We start from the raw sequence: 20,321 nt of genomic DNA on the forward strand, positions 1-20,321 counted from the left end.
GAGAAAACAGTAATTAAATAATCTTCCTTAACTATTATCTACTAATTCTTTACATCTGAGTATAAAATCCGAACTCACAAGTCATTAACAGAACATTTGCATACATGAAACTAACGCATATTAATCTATTCATATTAAATATGTTAAGTAAAATATTATTTTGAAAAAAAACCAAGATTAAACACAAAAATTCAGAAAACCTGCTTATCAATTTTATTGCACGCATTCCATTTTTTCAGCTTGTGGAAGGTGTCCTCTTCCCTTCTTAATTTTGGGTTTTAATGTTTTCTTGTTTCTAATTTCACCTCATTTCCGTTATTTTGACCTCATTTTCGTTATTTTGTTATTTTTATTTCTGTTTTGCAATATATTAATAGTTTATCTACTTAAAAAAATTCCACACTTATCATACTTTATAAAAAAAATAAAAAAATACAAAAGAGTCTATAAGCATGGTTTTTTCTTCAATATATAATAGCAATTTTAAGCTTCTACGAATACAAGCCACTGAAAAGTCGTAATAGATTTTAACATAAGATTAATATAAAAGGGAAGCAAGGCAGGCAATAATAAGATAATCTAGGCTTAACACAGATTAGTCACATAGTCACATATTTTGATTCTTTGAATAGTCTGAACCTGGGTAAAGCCAACCGTAACTTGGTCCTAATTCCAAAGAATCAGGTCACTGTACACATAAGACTCATAGGATTCATAGACTATAAATTCCAAATCATAAAGCTACATAAAAAACCTGATAAATACGAAACAATATCAAATCAACTCCACTCAAAATAATATTTGATACAGCGAAAGAAACGTCCAAAGAAAACAGTGAGCAGTACTACTAATATAACAATTCTACGTTTCAAAAGGTTATCCGAACTCTTGAGATCATAAGTTACCTTTCAATGATTGATACTCTGATCCGAGTTTGTTACGAATAACAGATCTCTTACAGGTAAACGAACTTGCAGGTTACAAAGGTTATAGGCTTATAGCAATAAATATAAAAACGCCCAACAATACAACAAGAATCATAAACAAACACTGATATGATGCCATAAGTATGAAGGCCAGTCTGTATATATTTACATCACAGCTGTAATAGCAGTACTAATTATATAAAATACTAAAAATTTAATAAAAAAAAAAAATGGTGGTATAATAGGGAGGTAAAAGGAAACACAAAAGAGCCCCAGGTAGTTTTTTAATGATCTAATCATGCCTCTGTATGGATGCGTGCTGCGTCCTTCACAAAAGGGACATCTGCATAGACGCCTCCAAGTGCACACCTTATGCATTCCAACAACACAAGCAGCTGCAAATACACAACAGTCGACCAAAAATATCTCTGAATCCCGCCATTGTACACTGAACGGGGGAGCCAGTGGCTTGCAATACCAACAACCTGAACAGCTGAACTGAGCAACATCGCCATCACTACATGAAACCTCAAGAAATGTGGCCATTCTTTCCTCCTTACAATGCAGATATACCCCACCGTAGACATTGCTATCAAAGCCCAACCAGGCAACAGTGTGAAAGTGCTGATCAAGGGAAATGTCAGAAAATCAACTTCTTCCAAGAAGTTTGTCAGCTGAAAGGCAAGTGCTGCTTGCACCAATGTGTCGCTGATAGGAAGTAGATAGGGAACACATGCTAGACTCCTCCACCACCACTGTGGCTTAGCCTCCATCTGAGGATAGATCAAACTCTTCGATGCTTTACAGACAAATGAACTCTTAACTTTGCAGCTCCAGGGCGACCAAGGCTTCTTATTTTGTAAGCTGGCAAAATCTCCTTCAATTGGGAATATAGATGGTCCCACAAAGTCTTGGGTGGATCCCCCTAACATTCAAATCAACATGGAAAAGGCCTCAACTCCACAAACCAAAAATTATTACATCAACAAGTAAATTATTAACAGGTTCACGAAATTTAGAATTTTGATTGATAATTTTAAGAAAGCCAATAGACAGTATTTAATCTTTTATACCCTAAATGCTTGATCAAAAACTAATATTTCTGTGATAATAATCAGTGTCTTCAGGTTACAAAGAACTGAAGAAGTAAGTAATCTTCCAGGCACTAAAAGAAGTTTAAAGAGGAAAACAACAAATATTTGCTGATACAACCAAGAAAAAAATGTTTCTTGAGGATGGGATGATCAGCACAAAATAAAGCCAAGATATTCGCACAATATCTACAAACATTCTGTATCACGGTAGAAGGTTCCTGGGAAAATCTAAGCAACTTGTCTCAGACTCTGATCCAGTGTGTTCTTTTAGCCACTTTCTCACTCATAGTTTTACAATATAGGAGCAATGATAGTTATTCAATTCCAAATCCAAACACTTCCCTGTTCACTTCTACAAAAGTAAGCTGCCAATATAAGCATACTTACTCTCTCAGAAATTTATTACAGCAAATAATTTAGCAAGTTTACCAACTGATAAAAATCTGAGTATATATCTTATAAAAAAAAAAGTCAGAATTGGATGAAAAACCCACAAGTCCCACCCAGTTGATAGAAATAAACGTTCATACCTCTCAAGGGCAACACATTTCTTTCTTGATGAGCTAAGGACAAGCCTTTAAGTTTTGGAAATCCACCAAAACCAATAGAGACATAGGAAGGAGTATTTCCGAGACGGGAGTGAGCTAAGAAACTCCTTTGTTTCACATTGCAAGGGCCAAGTTTCATAGCCATGGTACCAGAGGCCACGCTTCCATTGAGAATCATAACGTTCAGATAACAGCTACCTATAAAACAAAAATACAAACTCTCAAGTTCCAGAAGAAAATTCAAGATTATCTTTTTAATTCACCAAAGATCGCCAAAGGAAAAAATAAAATAAAAATCATATTGACAAACTTAAGCAGTATTTGAATGAACGAAAGTAGGTTTCTAGTGTTGATTTGAATGTCAGAAATTTGTGTTTGATAAAATCATAAAATTCTTCCTTTCTCCTGTCGTAATTTTCACTTTTCCTCTTATTCTCGATCCAAAGACAATACTACCGAGGAAAATTGAGTTGTATATAGCAATCATGTGTATATTATCAATCATACATGAAGATTGGCTTTCAATACATCCAGATCACATATGAACAATGTTGAAAAAAAAGTGATCAATGAATAGACGAAAAGAAAAGAGAAGGAACAGGAAACAATGAACCTTTTGAATCTCGTTCCTGAGGAAGCAGAGAGATTGATAGGGAGAGAGAGACAAAGAGGAGATAAGTAGGGTTTCAGGCTCTCAAAAGTCGAAGGCGGTGAGGCTCTGAACACCGACTTATTATAATCCAGCAACTTCCACAAGAAACAAGAAACAAAATCTTAGCGGTGCAATTGAGCTAAGTGTGAGAGGGCTCAGCTCGACCTCTGATCGTCTCTGCTACTCTTGGCAAGCCAGGCGCGTCGGGACGGCAAGCGGCTGCGGCTTGTGATGTGAATCACGGTGATGAGACGGCTGAGGCTGAGGCTGAGGCTGAGGCTGAGGGGAGAACCAAAAGAGATTATTAGGGCTGGGAATAGAAAGGATTATCTCCCGTTCCCCAATAATTATTATTTTTAAAAATACTAATCCTTTTTATTTTTTTTTTTAAAAAAGGGGGAAATTTACAGTGATAACTCGGGGAAAAAACGTACATTTGTACGCGTATAGATTTTTGTACATATATATACCTTTCAAGGTGAGAAAATTAAAAAAAAATATTAATTATTTTCCTATCTTAATATGAGTAAAAAAAAAAAAAAATCAAAAGAGGGAAAGGTTTTGTTCGGGCTCATAGCTTTACATAGATCGCTGCGTTTCGTAACTTAATTCAAGAGCGCGGAGTGGGGGCGGGAGGGAGGATCACATCCTTTTTGGTTTCTTGTTTCTCTGTCCTCTCTCCGAATTCATCGAGGCGCCGTCATGAACGAGAAGGCCTCCATCTCCAAAGAGCTCAATGCCCAGCATAAAAAGGTCTCCTTTTTTTTATTTTCTCCTCTGATCAATTACAACTTTTATCCGGCTTCAGTTTTCTGATGCTCAGATTAGGATTGGATTTAGAGATCTGCTGCATGAGTGTGTTTATATTGATTTTTAGGTGAATGATTAGCTTCTAGTTGTTTTATTTTATTTTATTTTTTTATTTCATGACTTGTCTCTAGGATTCATTTCGAGTGGTTGGTGTTTGGTGTTTTCTGATCTTCACGCTGTTAAGATACTGGACAAGTAGATTTCTTGATCCAGTTGAATTCAGATCAGACGCTTTCTTTGCAATGTTACCCGCATGTTGTTGTACAGCTGATCAAAACATAGGCTTTTGGCAAGCTGTTTATAGCCTTCCTTCATTGAAGATACCTTTTTTAAAAATAAAAAAGAAAAGAAAAAATCTCTAATTCTGAGTTTGATGTAACATGGACAAAATCATGTGATGTTGGGGTTATTCTACATTTATATATCCAAATACACGCACACTGAAACCTCATCTACCAAGTGCTTGACACATCGATTATGAGTTTGATCCAAGCTGATGATTTCAAAGGTTAAGTTTGAGTGTTCAATTCATAGCTTGTAAGAAGTTGATGGTGATCCTAGTTTGACTTGAAGGCTTTAGCACTTTATTAGAATGGACTGGTTAGCAATATAATAAACATCTAATGGTAGTTGTATGATCAGTTTACCCCCTTTACACCCTAAGATTTTCCCACCATCTAATATGTTCTATCATCTGATAAATAATCGATTTCAATTATAATGTTACTTTGTACAATGTGTTTACTTCACATTTTTTTTGCACAATTCAGTGTATCTGCCCAAGTTGGTACTTTCTTTCATTCTTGCTGATGGATTATTATGTTTTGCAGATACTGGAGGGTCTTCTTAAATTGCCAGAGAATAGGGAATGTGCTGATTGCAATGCCAAGTAAGTATCTCGAATCAATGTTGATGTGGTTAAAATTGTGATCTTGTGTAGACCATTTGATGTATGATTCAGTACTGTAATTGTCCTTAAATTGATGTTCTAACTCTTGTTAACCATTCTCTGTTTATATTTTGGCAGTCTTTTCATATTTATATCGCCTGTGCTACTAGAACACATTTTTACTTCACATTGCATATTAGTTGTATAGTTTTTTCAATGATAGATAGGAATTCTTATCCTGCCTAATGTTTACTCGATGTTCATCTCGCAGAGGTCCTCGATGGGCGAGTGTAAATTTGGGAATCTTTATTTGCATGGAGTGTTCTGGGATCCATAGAAGTTTGGGAGTACACATATCAAAGGTTGCACATGCTTTTTAATTGTTTATAAAACATTTGCTATAGAAATATCTAACTGCTTCTATGCACGAGCTCTTTTCTGTGTTTTCTCACGTTGACACATTGCATTGATTTTGTCTTGGTCAGTCATTGCCCTGCAAAATCACACATTGACACATACACACACACACAAGAACAAAAAGAAGAAAAAAAGTAAAAGAAAAAAAAAATAGGAAATAAAGAAAAAGCTTGAAGTCTCTTGAACATCACTGGAACTTAACTCGTTGTGACTATTGTTATAGGATTTTGTATTCACAGCACCCTAAAATTTTGTGATTTTTTTCCTTTTTAACTTGTTTGTGATATCAAACTATTAATTGAGATTTTTGATACTTAGATTGGCAAAGTTATACTGGTTACTTGGTGAATACTGTAGGTAAGATCTGCGACACTTGACACTTGGCTTCCGGAGCAAGTTGCCTTTATTCAATGTAAATAAGTCAATCTCTTTTTAGGTTTTTTCTCCTGCCATGCCTTTGGTTGTCATTCTTCTACTATATAGGCCAACTAAATTACAGGCTTGTATTAGTTTTCTATTGGTTTTGGTTTGCAGCAATGGGGAATGAAAAGGCAAATAGGTACTGGGAAGCTGAACTACCTCCAAATTATGGCAGAGTTGGAATTGAGAATTTTATTCGTGCAAAGTATGCATTTTTATTTTATAAAGTAGCCGAGTTTCTTCTTTGGTTTCTGTAAGTTTCTGCGCAACTGGGCCATTGTTTACATTTACAAAAATTTGAAACTACCAGATATGAAGACAAAAGATGGGTACCCAGGGATACTACCCTAAGGCCAGGTTCAAATCCACGTGGAGAAAAGAGGCCTGAGTCTTGGCAGGGATCTGGTGATAGAAATGGAAATGATTTAAACAGCAATGTAAAATATTCTGAGGAACAGAGCAAGCTTCCTTCTCATGCTGCAAAGAGAACTGTTTCCGTCCCACATAAAGGTCCACACCAGGTAGATTCATTTATTTCTCAAATTCATGGATTATTTATTTATCATGGAATCATCATCTTGTGATAAGGCATGTATTGATGCACAGCTATATTGGTTAGCTTGTGCAAGAACTTAGCCAATACTTCTTAATATATCTAGCATAGCACCTGTCATTTTTTAAGTTATTGTGATGCACTATCATGGTTGAATGAGCTTGTTTCCCTTCAAAAACTTAAAGTTGCACTTATTAAAGTAGTTCTTTTAAAATATGTGATTTCTTCCGTTCTTGATGATCACACTTAGCAAGTCATACTATTCTATGTCTCAAACCTCACTCGTTTTGTAACCAGAAAAGAAAGTCCTTGCTCTTCTGTTGAGTATTGTTATCCTAACATGAAAAACCTTTTCTCGTCTTTTTTTTTTTTAATTATTATTTTTAACCTTGAGAATACTTTAGATACATTGTGATATCTGTTATGTATTAATTACTATGGCTGAACAAAATTCCAGGTTTCCTCCCTATCAAGGACACAGCCGGCCTTGCCCAAGGCTGATTCTCCACAATCTCCAGAGATAGTTCCTGCTAAAATTGATGTTCTTTCTGTTAAAATTGATGGTCAACCTACCACAGTTGATACTCCACCTGCAGCAACTCCAAAAGTAGATTATCCAACTGATTTGTTTAATATGCTTTCCTTGGATGATGCTACTGAAAATGGATCAGGATCATCTCAGAATGACGATGGCGCATGGGCAGGATTCCAATGTGAGTTGTCACCTGTCATTCAGTATCTATCAGTTGAGAGGGACATATTCCCACGATGTATAGTGTGCTGGATGCAGTAAAATTTGAGTATGATTTTGAAATTTCCAAATGAGATAAAAGGATAACGGTTAGAGTTCCTGTGCATCATTTGCTTTTCTCGTTACTAGAGGATTATTGTTACCAATATGTTTTAATAATATTGTTTTTGGTGATCACCTCTTGTCTGATTCTTCCCAGCTGCAGCTGCTGAAATTACTCCAACTACAGATGGAAACAATAGTGCAAACCAAGACAAAAATAAAGTCCAGCCTGCTCAAGGAATTGAAGATTTATTTAAAGCTTCACCGCCATTGACACAGCCTCTGGCTCCAATGAAATCTCAGGCTGCTGTCAAGAATGATATTATGAGCCTCTTTGAAAAGGTCAGTTCCTTATAAAAGAGTTTTTATACCAATTGTCAAAATTATTTGTATTTCAAATCTCCGTTATTTGGAGTAGAAGCTGGTAATAGGATCAGAAGGCACATTCGTTGGAGGGAAGGGTCGACTGTTATAGATGACACACAGAATAAGTTGAGAGTGAGAAGAGCATCATTTGGATAGGTTCAATGCTCAACCATGACAAGCTTGGATTTTTGTATTCATTTAGGGAATGAGAAGAGTAATTTGCCTTGTATGTATGCTGTGTCATTTCCGATTTGCGTTTCATAAATGACAGCAAATGAGCTGAGAGTAAGGAAGGGAACACAACTTTGAACCTGAAGCACTGGTTGCCCCTCTTCCATTTCCACACAAGCATGGTATTTAAAATGCGACAAAGTCAAAACAAGTCAACCCTGAGACGAACATTTATTGGGATTTCTCACCATGATTCAGACCCAGTCAATATTCAAGTGTCACAGCTATGGATAGATAATGAGCAAAGCAACGTGTTTTTTGTATATGTCGAGTCACTTCTGGATCCTTTCTGTCATGGGTTTTAATCAAAATTGGGTTTTGCCACCTGATTTAGTGCAGGCTTGGCATCGAGGTGGCTATGGCCTGGCAGTGCTCTCTTTTTTTGCAAAAGGAGCTACAAGTAGCTAAAAAAAAGAAAAGCACAACAAAAATTAAAAGTATAAATATCAAAATGGTCCTTTTATTTTTCGTTTTTCACCCTTTTAGTCCCTCTTATATAAAATCCGCCCTTTTGGTCCTTATATTTGCATATTTTCATTCTTTAGTTGTAAAATTCGCCCTTTTGGTTCTCGTATTTATACATTTTCATCCATTTTGGTTCCTCTAATTCATCAACTGGAAAGACCAAAAGGGTAGATTCGTCAATCAGAGGGACTAAAAAGACAAAAAAGTGAAAATACGAGGACCAAAAAGGCGGATTTTATATTAGAGGGACTAAAAGGGCGAAAAACGCAAAATAGAGGGACCATTTTGATATTTTGATCGAAATTAAAAGAAGTTCGAAGAAGAACAAAGATCATCGATGCAGCGTGGACGATCGCGGCCTGGGCAAAGAGGGATATTTGCTGATTTAGGTTGCCGAAGTGGGCAAGGCTGTCAGCAATACAGTTGAAGTCGCGATGGATGTGCTCCCAAGAGAAATCAGGCAACTGATATGAAAACCTTTTGATAGTATGAATGATATCAGAGGATCTCCATACAGTCACATTGTTGAAATCATTAATCAGATTGATTACACATCTACAATCGGAGAAGAGCTTGCTGGGAGACCAGGCATTCGAGCGACAGTGTTCGAATGCGAGAAGAATGGCACTGAGCTCGGCATCAAGAGAAGAAACACAAGTATCACTGGCAACTCCTGTAAGAAGGATGACATTTCAATTAGTGGTAATGAAGAATCCAAAGCCAGCCTTACTGTCAGAGGATCCCATACAGCATCAGAAAACACCAAGATTGATAACTGAGGAGATTGTAAACTCAAAGAGGTGTTTTTGCAGAAAAGACCATAAACAGAAAAATAAGCTTGGATGCCCGCCCAAGCTTTTGAAGGGATCTGATTGAAATTAGGCGGGATTTGACGGAAGATTTTATGGCATCTCGCAGTCCAAATGTGCAGGCAACCGATGCAATAAAAGCCTTCGCAAAATCACAGCTAAAAGCACAGATGAATTTACTAGTATGCCAAGTGCCATTGCTGAGATGGGTGTGGAAGGAATGATCCAAGCCCAACCAATTGAAAGTGGTATCCCAACAAATTTTCGCGCAGCGACAATGCCAGAGAAGGTGCTCAGCCAATGTTAATATTATAGAGATAAATTGCCGGTTTGGAGCTTACCATGAGCCAATATCCAAACAAAAGTCTTAATGCGAGGAGGGACTTTGAGTTTCCAAATGAAACTCCAACCATTCCAAACAACAAAATTGAGATTTTCAGAATTAAGATGATCATAAATTGCAGTCACAGTAGAGGCCAAAGAAGTGATGGGACGCCAAACCCAGTCATTCTTGGCCTCATTATCAAAAACAGTATCATTAAAAACGACACGACTCAAGTTGTCCCCAAACAAAGCGGAGCACACACGAATATTTAGATCACCGTTAAGCACAAAGGAGTTAATAGAGATGTTGTCAATGAGATTTATGTTAATAAAAGTTGGCTTACGGTTCAGGGCAAGATCAAGAAGCCAAGGATCCTCCCAAACATTGGAGAGGATGGGATTACAAACAATCATGTGAAGATTAGGCCTGATAATTTTCGCGGTTTTAAGGATGTCTTTATGAAAGTAAGAAGCATTGGTGTGAAAAACATCACCCCAAATGTTCCAATTGTCATACTTGTGGGGAAAAATAAAGACCCAAAGTTTGTCATCCTTGTTAATAATCAAGAACACATGTTTGGCAAGAAGAGCAATTCTGGCATTTCTAAGGTTGCGGAGTCGAAGACCCCCCTCAGGTTTAGATAGAGTAATTGTTCGCCAACCAATAGAACGAAAACCAGAGTCCCTGCCATGCCTACCCCAAAAGAAAATTGCGAGCAAGCTTAGAGATGAAGTCCAAGATTGAGTCGGGAAGATAAAAGATGGACAAGAGGTATACTGGAAGAGAGAAGATACAGGAATTAAGAAGGACAACTCGACCAGCTTGGGAAATAAGGGAGTGATTCTAGGCCCTAATAGAGGAGGCAGTTTTATTAACCAGAGAATTAAAGTGATTAGTTGGGATGCGGGAGGCAGAGATAGAATCTCCCAGGTAAGTAAAAGAAAAGCTTCCAAGATTAATGCCAAGAATGGAAGCTAATGACTTGGATACTCGTTTGTTAAACCAGGTAGGAAGGTAAATGACAGATTTACTGAGGTTGGGTTTTTGACCTAAAATGTTGGCATACAAATTGAGACAGAATAAAACATTCCTAGCAGATTGTCTAGAGGCCTTGGTAATAAGAATGAGGTCATCAACAAACATATGGTGATTAAATTTTCTAGGAAGATTAGAGTCAAAACCAGACAGGAAATTGATATGAAGGGCATGGTTAAGAATAACAGAGAGATTTTGAGTAACCAGCAAAAAGAGTAAAGGGGAGATGGGATCCCCCTGCCTCACTCCCTTGGTACTCGAAAACCAGTGACTAGGTTTGCCATTGATGAGAAGCGAGAAAGAGGCTGAAGAAAGACATGACTCAATCCATCTAATCCAAATATCAGGAAAACACATCCTATGGAGGGTTGCAAGGATCGTTTTCCATTCAACAGTGTCGAAAGCCTTCTCAATATCTACTTTGATTAACATCCTAGGGGGGTAAGTTTTATCAGTTTCCATAGTATGGGCTATCTCTTGAACCGCAAGGATATTATCAAAGGTAAACCTACCCGCCAGAAAGCCAGATTACTCAGGGCCAATTAATTTAGGGAGCACAAGTCTAAGTTTTTCAGCCAGAATTTTAGAGATAAGTTTATAGCAAACATTACAGAGAGAGAGATAGGCCGAAAATCAGAAACTTTTTGGGGTTGGTCTATCTTAGGAATAAGAACAATGTAAGTTTTTCCCCAAGAATTGGATATATTGGCCGTGATAAAGAAATGGTTAATAGCATTAAACAAGTGATCACCCAGAATACTCCAATAAAAGAGATAAAATTCAACATTAAAACCATCCGAACCTGGGGATTTTCCACGAGGCATGGATCTAAGGGATCAGAGCACCTCCCCCTTGGTGACAGGCTTGATTATATCGTCCTTATCATCGGACGCCAGCGTGGGAAAATCATCAGGAAGAGAAGAATAAAGGTGATCCAAAGAGACAGAGGATGAAGAGGCCCAAAGATTACGATAAAACGACAGGAATTCATTATCAATATCGTCACAAGCAGTAAGGATAATACCTGAATTGTTGCGAAGAGAGTGGATCCGAGATTTAACCTAGCGAGCTTTGGTAGTATGATGAAAGAAAGCAGAATTAGTGTCCCCATGGTTTAGCCATTGCAAATGAGCACGCTGGTCCCAGAAGATAGAGCTTTGATGTAAGAGGGTAGAATGTCTGTTACGCAGAGAGCGGAGCCAAAAATGAAGCCAGGGATCAGGTGACAGAGCCTCAACCTACTCCATACGTCTAATCTCAGCCTTCAGATTGGAAATTTCTCTATCAATCAGTTGAATACCTACAGTTCTCCAAGAAATAAGATTAGATCTGGCTCTGGCGATGCAGTGATGGAAGGAGTGCATAGGGGAGGAGCTATTATTAGAACTAGAAGCATTAGAAACACTAGTATGGCAATTGTTATAATCAAACCAAAAGTTATCAAAACGAAAGATGCGATTCTTGGAAGAGATGTAAGATTGAGCAGTAAGAAAAATGGGAGAATGGTCGGAGCACGAACACGGGACCTAGAACCCACAAAACGAAAGATGCGATTCTTGGAAGAGATGTAATATTGAGCAGTAAGTTTACCACCAAGTCCTGGTTTGCCAAATACATGTCCAGGCGTGCCCAACGGCAAGCCAGGCCCAATTGGTTATTACTCCAGGTGAACCTAGAACCCACAAAACCAAGATCCAAGAGATGGTTATTATTTATAAAATCAATAAAAAAACTAGATTTAATAATATAAGACCGAGAATTTCCCCCCAAGTAATCTTGGTCAGAGGTGACATCATTGAAGTCACCCGCCAGAAGCCAGGGAAGGTGGATGGCGGTGATACCAGACAGGGTGTTCCAAAGGAGTTTTTGATCATTTAAGATTTGAGAGTTATAAACAACCGAAATGATCTAGGGCCCATCCTTAGAAGAAATAACCAGGTTGAGGGACATGCGAGTTGCAGCGATAGGGGTAACTCTCCCAAGGCAGCGAGACCAGAGAGTGATGATTCCCCCAGAAAAACCCTGGGCGAGGATAGCCGCCCACTTCTAGTTTCTACCAAATTTGTTACAAAAGGGAAGAGAACGATCAGTATCCGCTTTCGTCTTAAGAAGGCAGATAATAGCAGGTTTAAAACGACGCATAAAATCCTTAATACGATCAATGGTATGAGAGTTGGAAACCCCCCGACAGTTCCAGGACATGATCTTAATGTTGTTAATCATAAGACACAATAGTATAAGAGAAAACAAAGAAAGGAGTTAGCTAGTGGAAGTGGATCTTCCTTTTTTAGATCGGGATTTGTTTTTGGTGGGAGCGCGCCTAGCCAGGGCCTCCAGTTTGATATCTTTCTGGTAGTGCGCAAGAGGCATATCATCATCTGGTTCCAGTGGCGAGCCGGAGTCCTCAGATCCCAGCATCGATCCAGTGTCATCCCAGTCGTCCATTTGAAGGTCCAAGTTAGAGTGGGGATGAAGAGCATGCTTGATGCTTTCCACCAAGGAAGAGATTGATCTGGATCATCATGGCGAACAGAAGATAGCAGTAAAGGTGGTGAGCAAAGGTTGTGACTGGATGAGGCGTGAGTGAGGGCCTGAGGAGACAAAGGGGTGGAGGTTCCAACATCAGTGCGGCAGAGGAGCATGGGAACAAGTGCAAGGTCAGAGCATGGGGCAGTGTTCCTGTCAGGTTCCCTCTCGGGCATTAGAAAGGATGGGGTAATGTCAGAGAGTTTCTTGGGACCAAGGGGGAATAAAGCGGTCTCCCTCGGGACGAGAGGAAGTCCGTTCATCAACGGCTGGATCACTTTGAACGGGTTTGGATATCTCGAGATGTGGGAAGTCCGTGACGCTTGACAAGTTTACCGTTGCATGTGTAGAACCGCGATGCGAACGACCGCCACGTGTTGGGAAGCGAGAAGGCGGTTCCAACCCATGCGCCCACGTGTCTAGATCCTGGCCTTTGTTCCCAACGCGTCTGTCCGGATTAGGGTTTCGAGCTTCACCGTTGCTCCGGCAGTGACCACGGCCTCTGTGGCTTCATGGTTTTAACCAAGCGCCAAATTCTTGCGAGTCTTCCCCATCGGGATGAAGAGATTTCGAGTCAGGGTTGCCATCTAAGTTACAGTCCGCCATCCTATCGTCATCCTCGCCAGGAACCTGGCTTTAATCATCTATCTCCATCTACATCTCTGAAGAGGAAAATGGTGGCCGATGAGCAGAGAGCTTGTTCCGGCCCCTAACGAAGGGGCAACTGGACACCCCGTGGCTAACCCTTCTGCAGCTGTAGCAAAAAACCGGTAATTTTTCATGTAAAGCGATAATGAAAACGGAGTTATCACCGTAATTTAACCAAGTTCCCTTTTGAAGAGGGAGATCAAGGTCAATTTCCACATAGATACGTGCGTATTTAGATCGCGATAACTTCAAAGTGTGTTCATCGATTTTAAGGACTCTCCCAAAGTGAGATGCAATGGTTTCAAGGACATCGCCGCTTCACTATTCCATAGGGAAATGGTGAAATTGTATCCATACCGCTGTCGACGAGAGTTTTTCGAAGGCCGGTTGGAAGAATTCACGCCATTCAGAAATTTGGAGGATATTCCCATCAATGGTCCAAGGACCCTCCCAAAGGAGCTTGGCCTGCATATCTAGAAATTCACAACGAATAAAATAGAAACCATTAGGAAGGTCAGTGACAGAGAATTTCCCAAGAGAGTTCCAGGCCTCAGAGAGGGCTTGTTTTGCTTGGTCTAGAGGAAGTGATTTGCCAAGGAATTTGGCGTAGAGGGCGTTTTGCATGGACTCTCTGGCGGAAAGCCATTGATCCCGACCAATAGTGATGCTGCTTTTAATGGAGTTCTTCAGCCGGTCAAAGTGGGCTTTTTGAAGATGGAGCAGGTTCTCAAAAGTGGAAGACGAGGAACCAACAACCTTAGCTCAGGAGGTTCCTGCAGAGGTTGCGGAGGTGGGATCTGGAGGTTTCAGTGGTGGTTTCCGAGGAGGTTTTAGGAGAAGAGAGCTCATAGTTTCATGTTGTGTTGTGTTGTAGCACTCTTTCTTTGTTAGACACGAAATTTATGCAACAGAACTATCATGTACACATTTATCATCTTTTTCTTTGTGGTGTTTTGCAGTCCAATATGGTGTCACCCTATTCCCTTCATCAACAGCAACTCGCACTCCTTTCCCAACAACAGGCTTTTCTCATGGCCGCAACAAAATCTGCTAGTACACCTTTGACCACTGTTCTTCGTGCCCCTAATAGTGATCTCTCAGCTCAAAGATGGGGAAATATTGGTTATCAAATTCCAACATTGACATCAATAGTTGGGCAAACAGCCATCAACAATGCCAATCAGGTAATGCCATCAGATTAAGACGGTTATGGCTCTAACAGTGCATAATATCTGCTTACCTTCTTCCATCTAATGCATGCAGTTTGGAAACATTCAGCCGCCAAGTCTTGTTGGAAATAATGGGTCTACTTCTACAACCAAGTAGGTTGCCAACTATATAAGCTCTTTTTTTCCCTCAATTTTGTTATTTATTAAGGAAATTAGTAGCCAACAGTAACTTCCGAGAAATATGCCAACTGGAAATTATGTTTGCATTTTATTATAATAACAAGCATCTATAATTTATAGAGCTAGTGTGACAACCGATACTAAACCGTGATAATTGTTCATATTTCTGCATTGCATGTTTCCTCTCAATTGCTTTTCATCTGAGTTTCTGAATTCTCTTCTTGCACTTGCAGCATGTACTCATCCCCTGCATCATCTGCCGCCCCCAAAGATTATGACTTCTCATCATTAACTCAAGGGATGTTCTCAAAACATTGAACATTTTTGGTGCGGTAGCCACAGCAATCACATCACCTAAAACTGATGGTCGATACATATAAAAATATATCAATTGATATTTTCCTGCACATTTAAATTCTTTTCAGTCCTTGTTGTAGGGTGCAGTGCAAGAAATATATATATATATATATATATATATATATATATATATATATATATATCCTTTTGCTTAGAGAGTTACTGTCATACTGGGTGGAGACGGGCGTTGTGATGGTCAATGTTATTGGTATATTATAGTCAAGCATAAACGGAAGGATAAATTGTTGATGTTGTTGGGTGCGCTCGCTTAACCTTCTGAGGGTTGAAATTGTAGTGCAAGTAGTAGTTATGTAGATTGAACAAAGTATCATATTTCGTGTTGAATTTGATAGCTTGATCCAGTCTGAGCCACATACATTAATTTGGGTCATCCTCTGTCACCAAATCAAAGTCTAATCCGGTGGGACCTTCATTTGTCTTTCCAGATAAGGCATAATAACATAACGTATGGAGGGAGGGCATTAATGTTCTGAGTCTTCTGACTGATATGCTGAACCTGCATTGATATGTATAGCTGTGAATGTCAAAATATATATATATATATATATATTTCGATTGACTCTGGAAATGGTGTTTTTTCACTTGTTCAAATTGTCAGCTAAGGGCGTTTCTTTTATTATGATGTGCATGTTACACTTTGAAGGTTAGGTTCCACCTCCGGAAACAGCGGACTAGCCCAAATTTTTATTAACGAGTTTATCAATAAAGAATATGCTGGTCATTGTCTCATTAGCACAAATTAATGTCCAAGTGGCCAACACACGATGGATGCCTCTATCTCTCTCTCTCTCTCAACACTTTATAATAAATCAAAGCCTCTCTCAACACGCATTAAGCTCGAAATCCAAATTGAACTTATTAAAGTATTCATTCTTTCATCAAATTAAAAAGTGCATTCCAAATGCAGTAACGTGTGATAATATAAAACTAACAAACAACCTGCAGATCAGTAGTCATTTTTGACCATTAAACTTATGACGGTGTATACTTACGAGAGAAGGATATTAACCTTAAGATGACACCTGGCTCACTAACTTCATTTTCATGCCTTTCAACCTCAAAATGGAAACTCAAGATTTAACAGAGCATCTCTCTCGTAACACCACCTATGAATTAATAACTTGTTATTTAATGGCTTCTTGTGGCTTCATACCATACACCTACCTTTCTCTCCTTGATGTAATACTGTAGCTGATGAGCTAAATGGATCAGTGTGGAGCCCATTTATGAAAGAATGAGCATCTCTCAGGTTATTTCTGAGAACACATGCTTGACTAATTACGTGGTTCTTCGCTATTGGTTGAGCTGATGAACGTCTTGGCTCTCATTTTTCCAATGAAGAAGCTTCTTGTTGGATTCGTGCATTACTAACAATTAAGCACCCCATTCCTTCTACTGTTGATCAATAATTACTGCTCTTTTAAGATGAAGACTAAAAAATAATACAAGGACGCTTGTTCAGAGAGAACACGGAGATTACTATTCAGTCCATTAAAAAATATATATATATATATATATTAAATAAAAATAAAAAAACACCCCCAGTGTCGGCTAACTTTGGTTTATATATAGAATTCATGCAAGTTCAATGGACACACGTGTTGCCACATGAAGGGTTGGTTGATCCATGCATAAATTCAAAGTCTTCTTATTTTATGAGGCTTAATTTGATCGCATTACGCAGCACATTACCCTCTCCCTCTTAATGCTTTTATCTACTCTATATATTCCCTGACATTGTTTTAGGTGATCAGATCTAACATCTCTAGCTTCAACGAATTGAAGGTGATCACTAAATAAATTAACAATCTGAATAATATCATATATACATCATGTTAGTGAGGTATTTGCGCTACTTTGACTCTTATAATAACCATGTCATTCCTAGTGTTTGCTACCAAGACTATAAGTTTATAATTAATATTGGTCAAAATTACCTAATAAACTGTTGACACCTTGAATATGTACCAATAGTGCACGTTTAATGCAAATATCCAGATAATCACCATCTCCGTCAACAAATCTCAAACTTAGATTTTTCTCTTTTCAACTGCCAATATCTACACCAAATTCATAACTAACTCGGCAAAGACTAAGGTGTAAGAGTAGTCAACAAGCAACCCCCACCACCTGATCTTTTCCCCTGAATAAAATGATGCTTTGCATGACCATTGGACACCAGACAATGGCCTCATTGAGAACTTATCCAAATGAGGCCTGGTGTGAATGGTCTAAGCCTTGGCTAGCTAAGTGCCAAAGTGGGTCGGTCACTCCACTTAACCAACTTTAATAGTCAATTAGTCTTTTTCGTCCCCAAAAATCAGGCATATTCCCTGTCTCTAACTAATTAATATTACATATAAATCAGTAAAAAGAATTAGACAAAAGTAGACTTATTCCCTTGTTAGTTGTTTCAGTATGAACTTCAAAGGGGTGCATCGAGGGACCATTCCACGTGGCAATTATTACTAACCAATGATGATTTAATTAATTAAAATCTCTTTTATTTATATAATTGTTAAAAATTCGGACTCTTTTTATTGGAGAAAATCTCGAGAAAAAATGGTCGGCCATGATCTGCTCTTGTACAAGAGGGACTGATAAGATCCGACGATAACGGTCCTTTTTTTGACCGTTGGTGCGCCACTTCATATTATTAAACACAGAAATCACAACAACTCCCAATAAATTAACATCATCATGTACTTGATCATCGTCTTGCTTTGATGGATTGATCCTGCCCATTCATTTTCACTGAACCCTCTCTCTCTCTCTCTCTCTCTCCATCATGTAGTGTGTGACTACTAGCTAGTCATAAGGGCATTTTCGGTACTTTAGTATCAGAAAAACTAATCGGCGTAGTTTGTTTCTAGTGGCAAGTTCCCCCTCACATAATAAATTACTTGTGTGGCTCATGAAACTAATGGGCGTAGTTTGGAGCGGTGGGTCGATCTTGACCGTCAAATTGCCGTGAGATGGAGGGCATTATGGGAATCAAAATTGAAAAGAATTCTAGATTTCCCAAAAAGGACAAAGATTTTTAAATTTCTTAACAGTTATTCCGTCTCTAGCCACAAGTCGGTCAGTCTCTCAGGCTGAAAAGATAATGATGCATACTAGCACCCGAGGCAACGCCGTCCTCCCTATCTCAATCCAACGGATGAGAGATCCCATCATAAAAATCGCTTATCCCAAGGCAAGTTAGCCTACTCAATAAAATCCCTCACTCCTTTTCCGAAAGCTTCCACCATTTCACCACCAAAAGCTTAAAAGGTGATAATAGTGTGTGTGTGTGTGAGAGCCTGAGAGCCTGAGAAACGGACGGCTGAGAAGAACGCTTACAGATTCGGCCAATGGCGGCGATCTTGTCAGTGAGGACGGCCATCGCTTCGGCGGGGGTGTTGTCGACGGCTGTGCTACTCCGATTTGCTGGGCCGTCGATCGTCGGCTTCCTATCTGCGGAGGTGCCCCGGGTCTACAGCTCGTTGCTCTCTTGGCTCACTCCGCCCTACCTCTACTTTGTAATCAATTGCATCATCATCTCCATCGCCGCATCTTCGCGGTTCCATATGACCGCCACCCCGGCGGAGCCCCAGCCCCATCCGGCACCGCAAGCGCCACAGCACGATTTCACGCAACCAGAGAAGTTCGCTGAGATGAAGGCGGTCGAGGTGGAGGAACAGCCGATAGTCGATGCTTTGCCGGAGTACGGGAAGGCGGAGCTGGTGGTCTATGGGGAGGAAATGGGTAATAAAGCCGAGAAAGAAGAGGATGAGTTTGTGATATCAAGGTCGAGCTGGACACCGAAGCGGAAGGTATCTCGGGAGATCTCATCGGAATATTCTGCCACGTCTGAGAAACCGCTGGTTTCCTCCCGGTTCAGCCACCAACGGAAGGCCGTCAAAGCCAGCCCCGAAGGTATGCTATTATTTTTTGAGTTATATTTGAATAAATCACAAATATAAAAATAAGATGTGTTATTATTCTGAATTTCCTTTCATATTTATTTATTTATTAGATAGAATTAATCGCATGGCAGCGGTGAGCTGAGAGATCCATCTCCATGAGACTATGAGAGAGAGAGAGTCCCTTTTGTTTGTTTTTGTTGGGTAAATATTTTTCGAATTAAAATCATACTAAAATAGATAGAATCTCAAACGGTCGAACGGCTTTGGAGGTGGGCCCACATAAATATAATGACGTAGTGGCGTAGATAGTAAGCTGCTTGTAAATAAATAATATATACATATAAAAACTAAAGATTTGAAAACTGAGTTTTGAGTGGTTGGGGCAAAATGGTGATTTTGGTGGTGTGGGTGGCAGGGAAAGCATTGGGCGTGGCGCGTTCGAAGCGGAACGAGACACTGGAGAGCACGTGGAGGACGATAACTGATGGAAGACCAGTTCCGCTGGCGCGCCACTTGAAGAAGTCCGACACGTGGGATGTCCATGGCAACGCACGTGAGAACGACACCATCGCGGTGGCGGCGGCTGCGGCCACGGTCACGGCCGCGGCGCCTCCTGTGAAGAAGGCGGAGACCTTCAACGGGCGACAGCAGCAGCAGACGTCGGCGGGGAGACTCCGGCGTGAACCTTCCGTAGGACAGGATGATCTGAACCGGAGAGTGGAGGCCTTCATCAAGAAGTTCAACGAGGAGATGCGGCTGCAGCGCCAAGAATCGTTCCAGCATTACATGGATATGATCAACCGTGGCAGTCACTAATGCTATCTTGTTGATCTGAATAAATAATAATAGGATACTACTGTATGTATAAGAAGAATACTGAAAGTTCATTACTTAATTTGTAGTAACTAGTACCTTATTTGTGCTTTGTTTTGACTAGTTGCTTTCATTTCTTGGTTTTTTTTTTGGATGGTGTTATGTGTCATAGACTTGTTATTATTATATTATACTCATGATGGGGAATATTAATTTATGCTTTCTTTGTGTAATTATGATGTTCGTCTTATGCCCCTCTCGAGAATAGGTGGTATTAGCTGGTGAAGAAGCATAATACTCTTTCTTAACCTTTTTTTTTTCTTTATTTTATGTCGTACACGGAGGGTGAGTCAAGGCCTAAGATCA

General features: G+C 39.5%; 3 protein-coding genes across 5 annotated transcripts; 2 read left to right on the top strand and 1 right to left on the bottom strand.

Annotated features, from left to right (window-relative positions):
• Positions 1-1,037: 1,037 nt before the first annotated feature.
• Positions 1,038-3,553, bottom strand: LOC120266866 (protein TIC 20-I, chloroplastic-like). Its single transcript, XM_039274514.1, has 3 exons — positions 3,182-3,553; positions 2,551-2,766; positions 1,038-1,851 (listed from the first exon to the last, which is right to left on the bottom strand). The coding sequence occupies exons 2-3, from the start codon at positions 2,744-2,746 to the stop codon at positions 1,223-1,225; spliced, it is 825 nt and encodes a 274-aa protein (XP_039130448.1). The 5' UTR covers positions 2,747-2,766; positions 3,182-3,553; the 3' UTR covers positions 1,038-1,222.
• A 202-nt stretch (positions 3,554-3,755) lies between these two features.
• Positions 3,756-15,280, top strand: LOC120266864 (ADP-ribosylation factor GTPase-activating protein AGD5). 3 transcript variants are annotated; one of them, XM_039274511.1, is made up of 11 exons: positions 3,756-3,973; positions 4,861-4,919; positions 5,191-5,281; positions 5,694-5,748; positions 5,871-5,961; positions 6,067-6,277; positions 6,767-7,022; positions 7,260-7,444; positions 14,467-14,691; positions 14,771-14,829; positions 15,090-15,280. In XM_039274511.1, the coding sequence occupies exons 1-11, from the start codon at positions 3,923-3,925 to the stop codon at positions 15,172-15,174; spliced, it is 1,368 nt and encodes a 455-aa protein (XP_039130445.1). In that variant the 5' UTR covers positions 3,756-3,922; the 3' UTR covers positions 15,175-15,280. The 3 variants fall into 3 exon arrangements, with proteins under 3 accessions (XP_039130445.1, XP_039130446.1, XP_039130447.1); XM_039274512.1 differs by having other exon boundaries at positions 7,266-7,444; XM_039274513.1 differs by lacking the exons at positions 3,756-3,973; positions 4,861-4,919; positions 5,694-5,748.
• A 3,089-nt stretch (positions 15,281-18,369) lies between these two features.
• On the top strand, positions 18,370-20,053 carry LOC120267046. The gene is made up of 2 exons (XM_039274728.1): positions 18,370-19,152; positions 19,558-20,053. The coding sequence occupies exons 1-2, from the start codon at positions 18,588-18,590 to the stop codon at positions 19,956-19,958; spliced, it is 966 nt and encodes a 321-aa protein (XP_039130662.1). The 5' UTR covers positions 18,370-18,587; the 3' UTR covers positions 19,959-20,053.
• The last annotated feature ends 268 nt before the right edge of the window (positions 20,054-20,321 follow it).

The sequence above is a fragment of the Dioscorea cayenensis genome, chromosome 8 (assembly GCF_009730915.1).
Source record: "Dioscorea cayenensis subsp. rotundata cultivar TDr96_F1 chromosome 8, TDr96_F1_v2_PseudoChromosome.rev07_lg8_w22 25.fasta, whole genome shotgun sequence".
Classification (NCBI taxonomy): domain Eukaryota; kingdom Viridiplantae; phylum Streptophyta; class Magnoliopsida; order Dioscoreales; family Dioscoreaceae; genus Dioscorea; species Dioscorea cayenensis.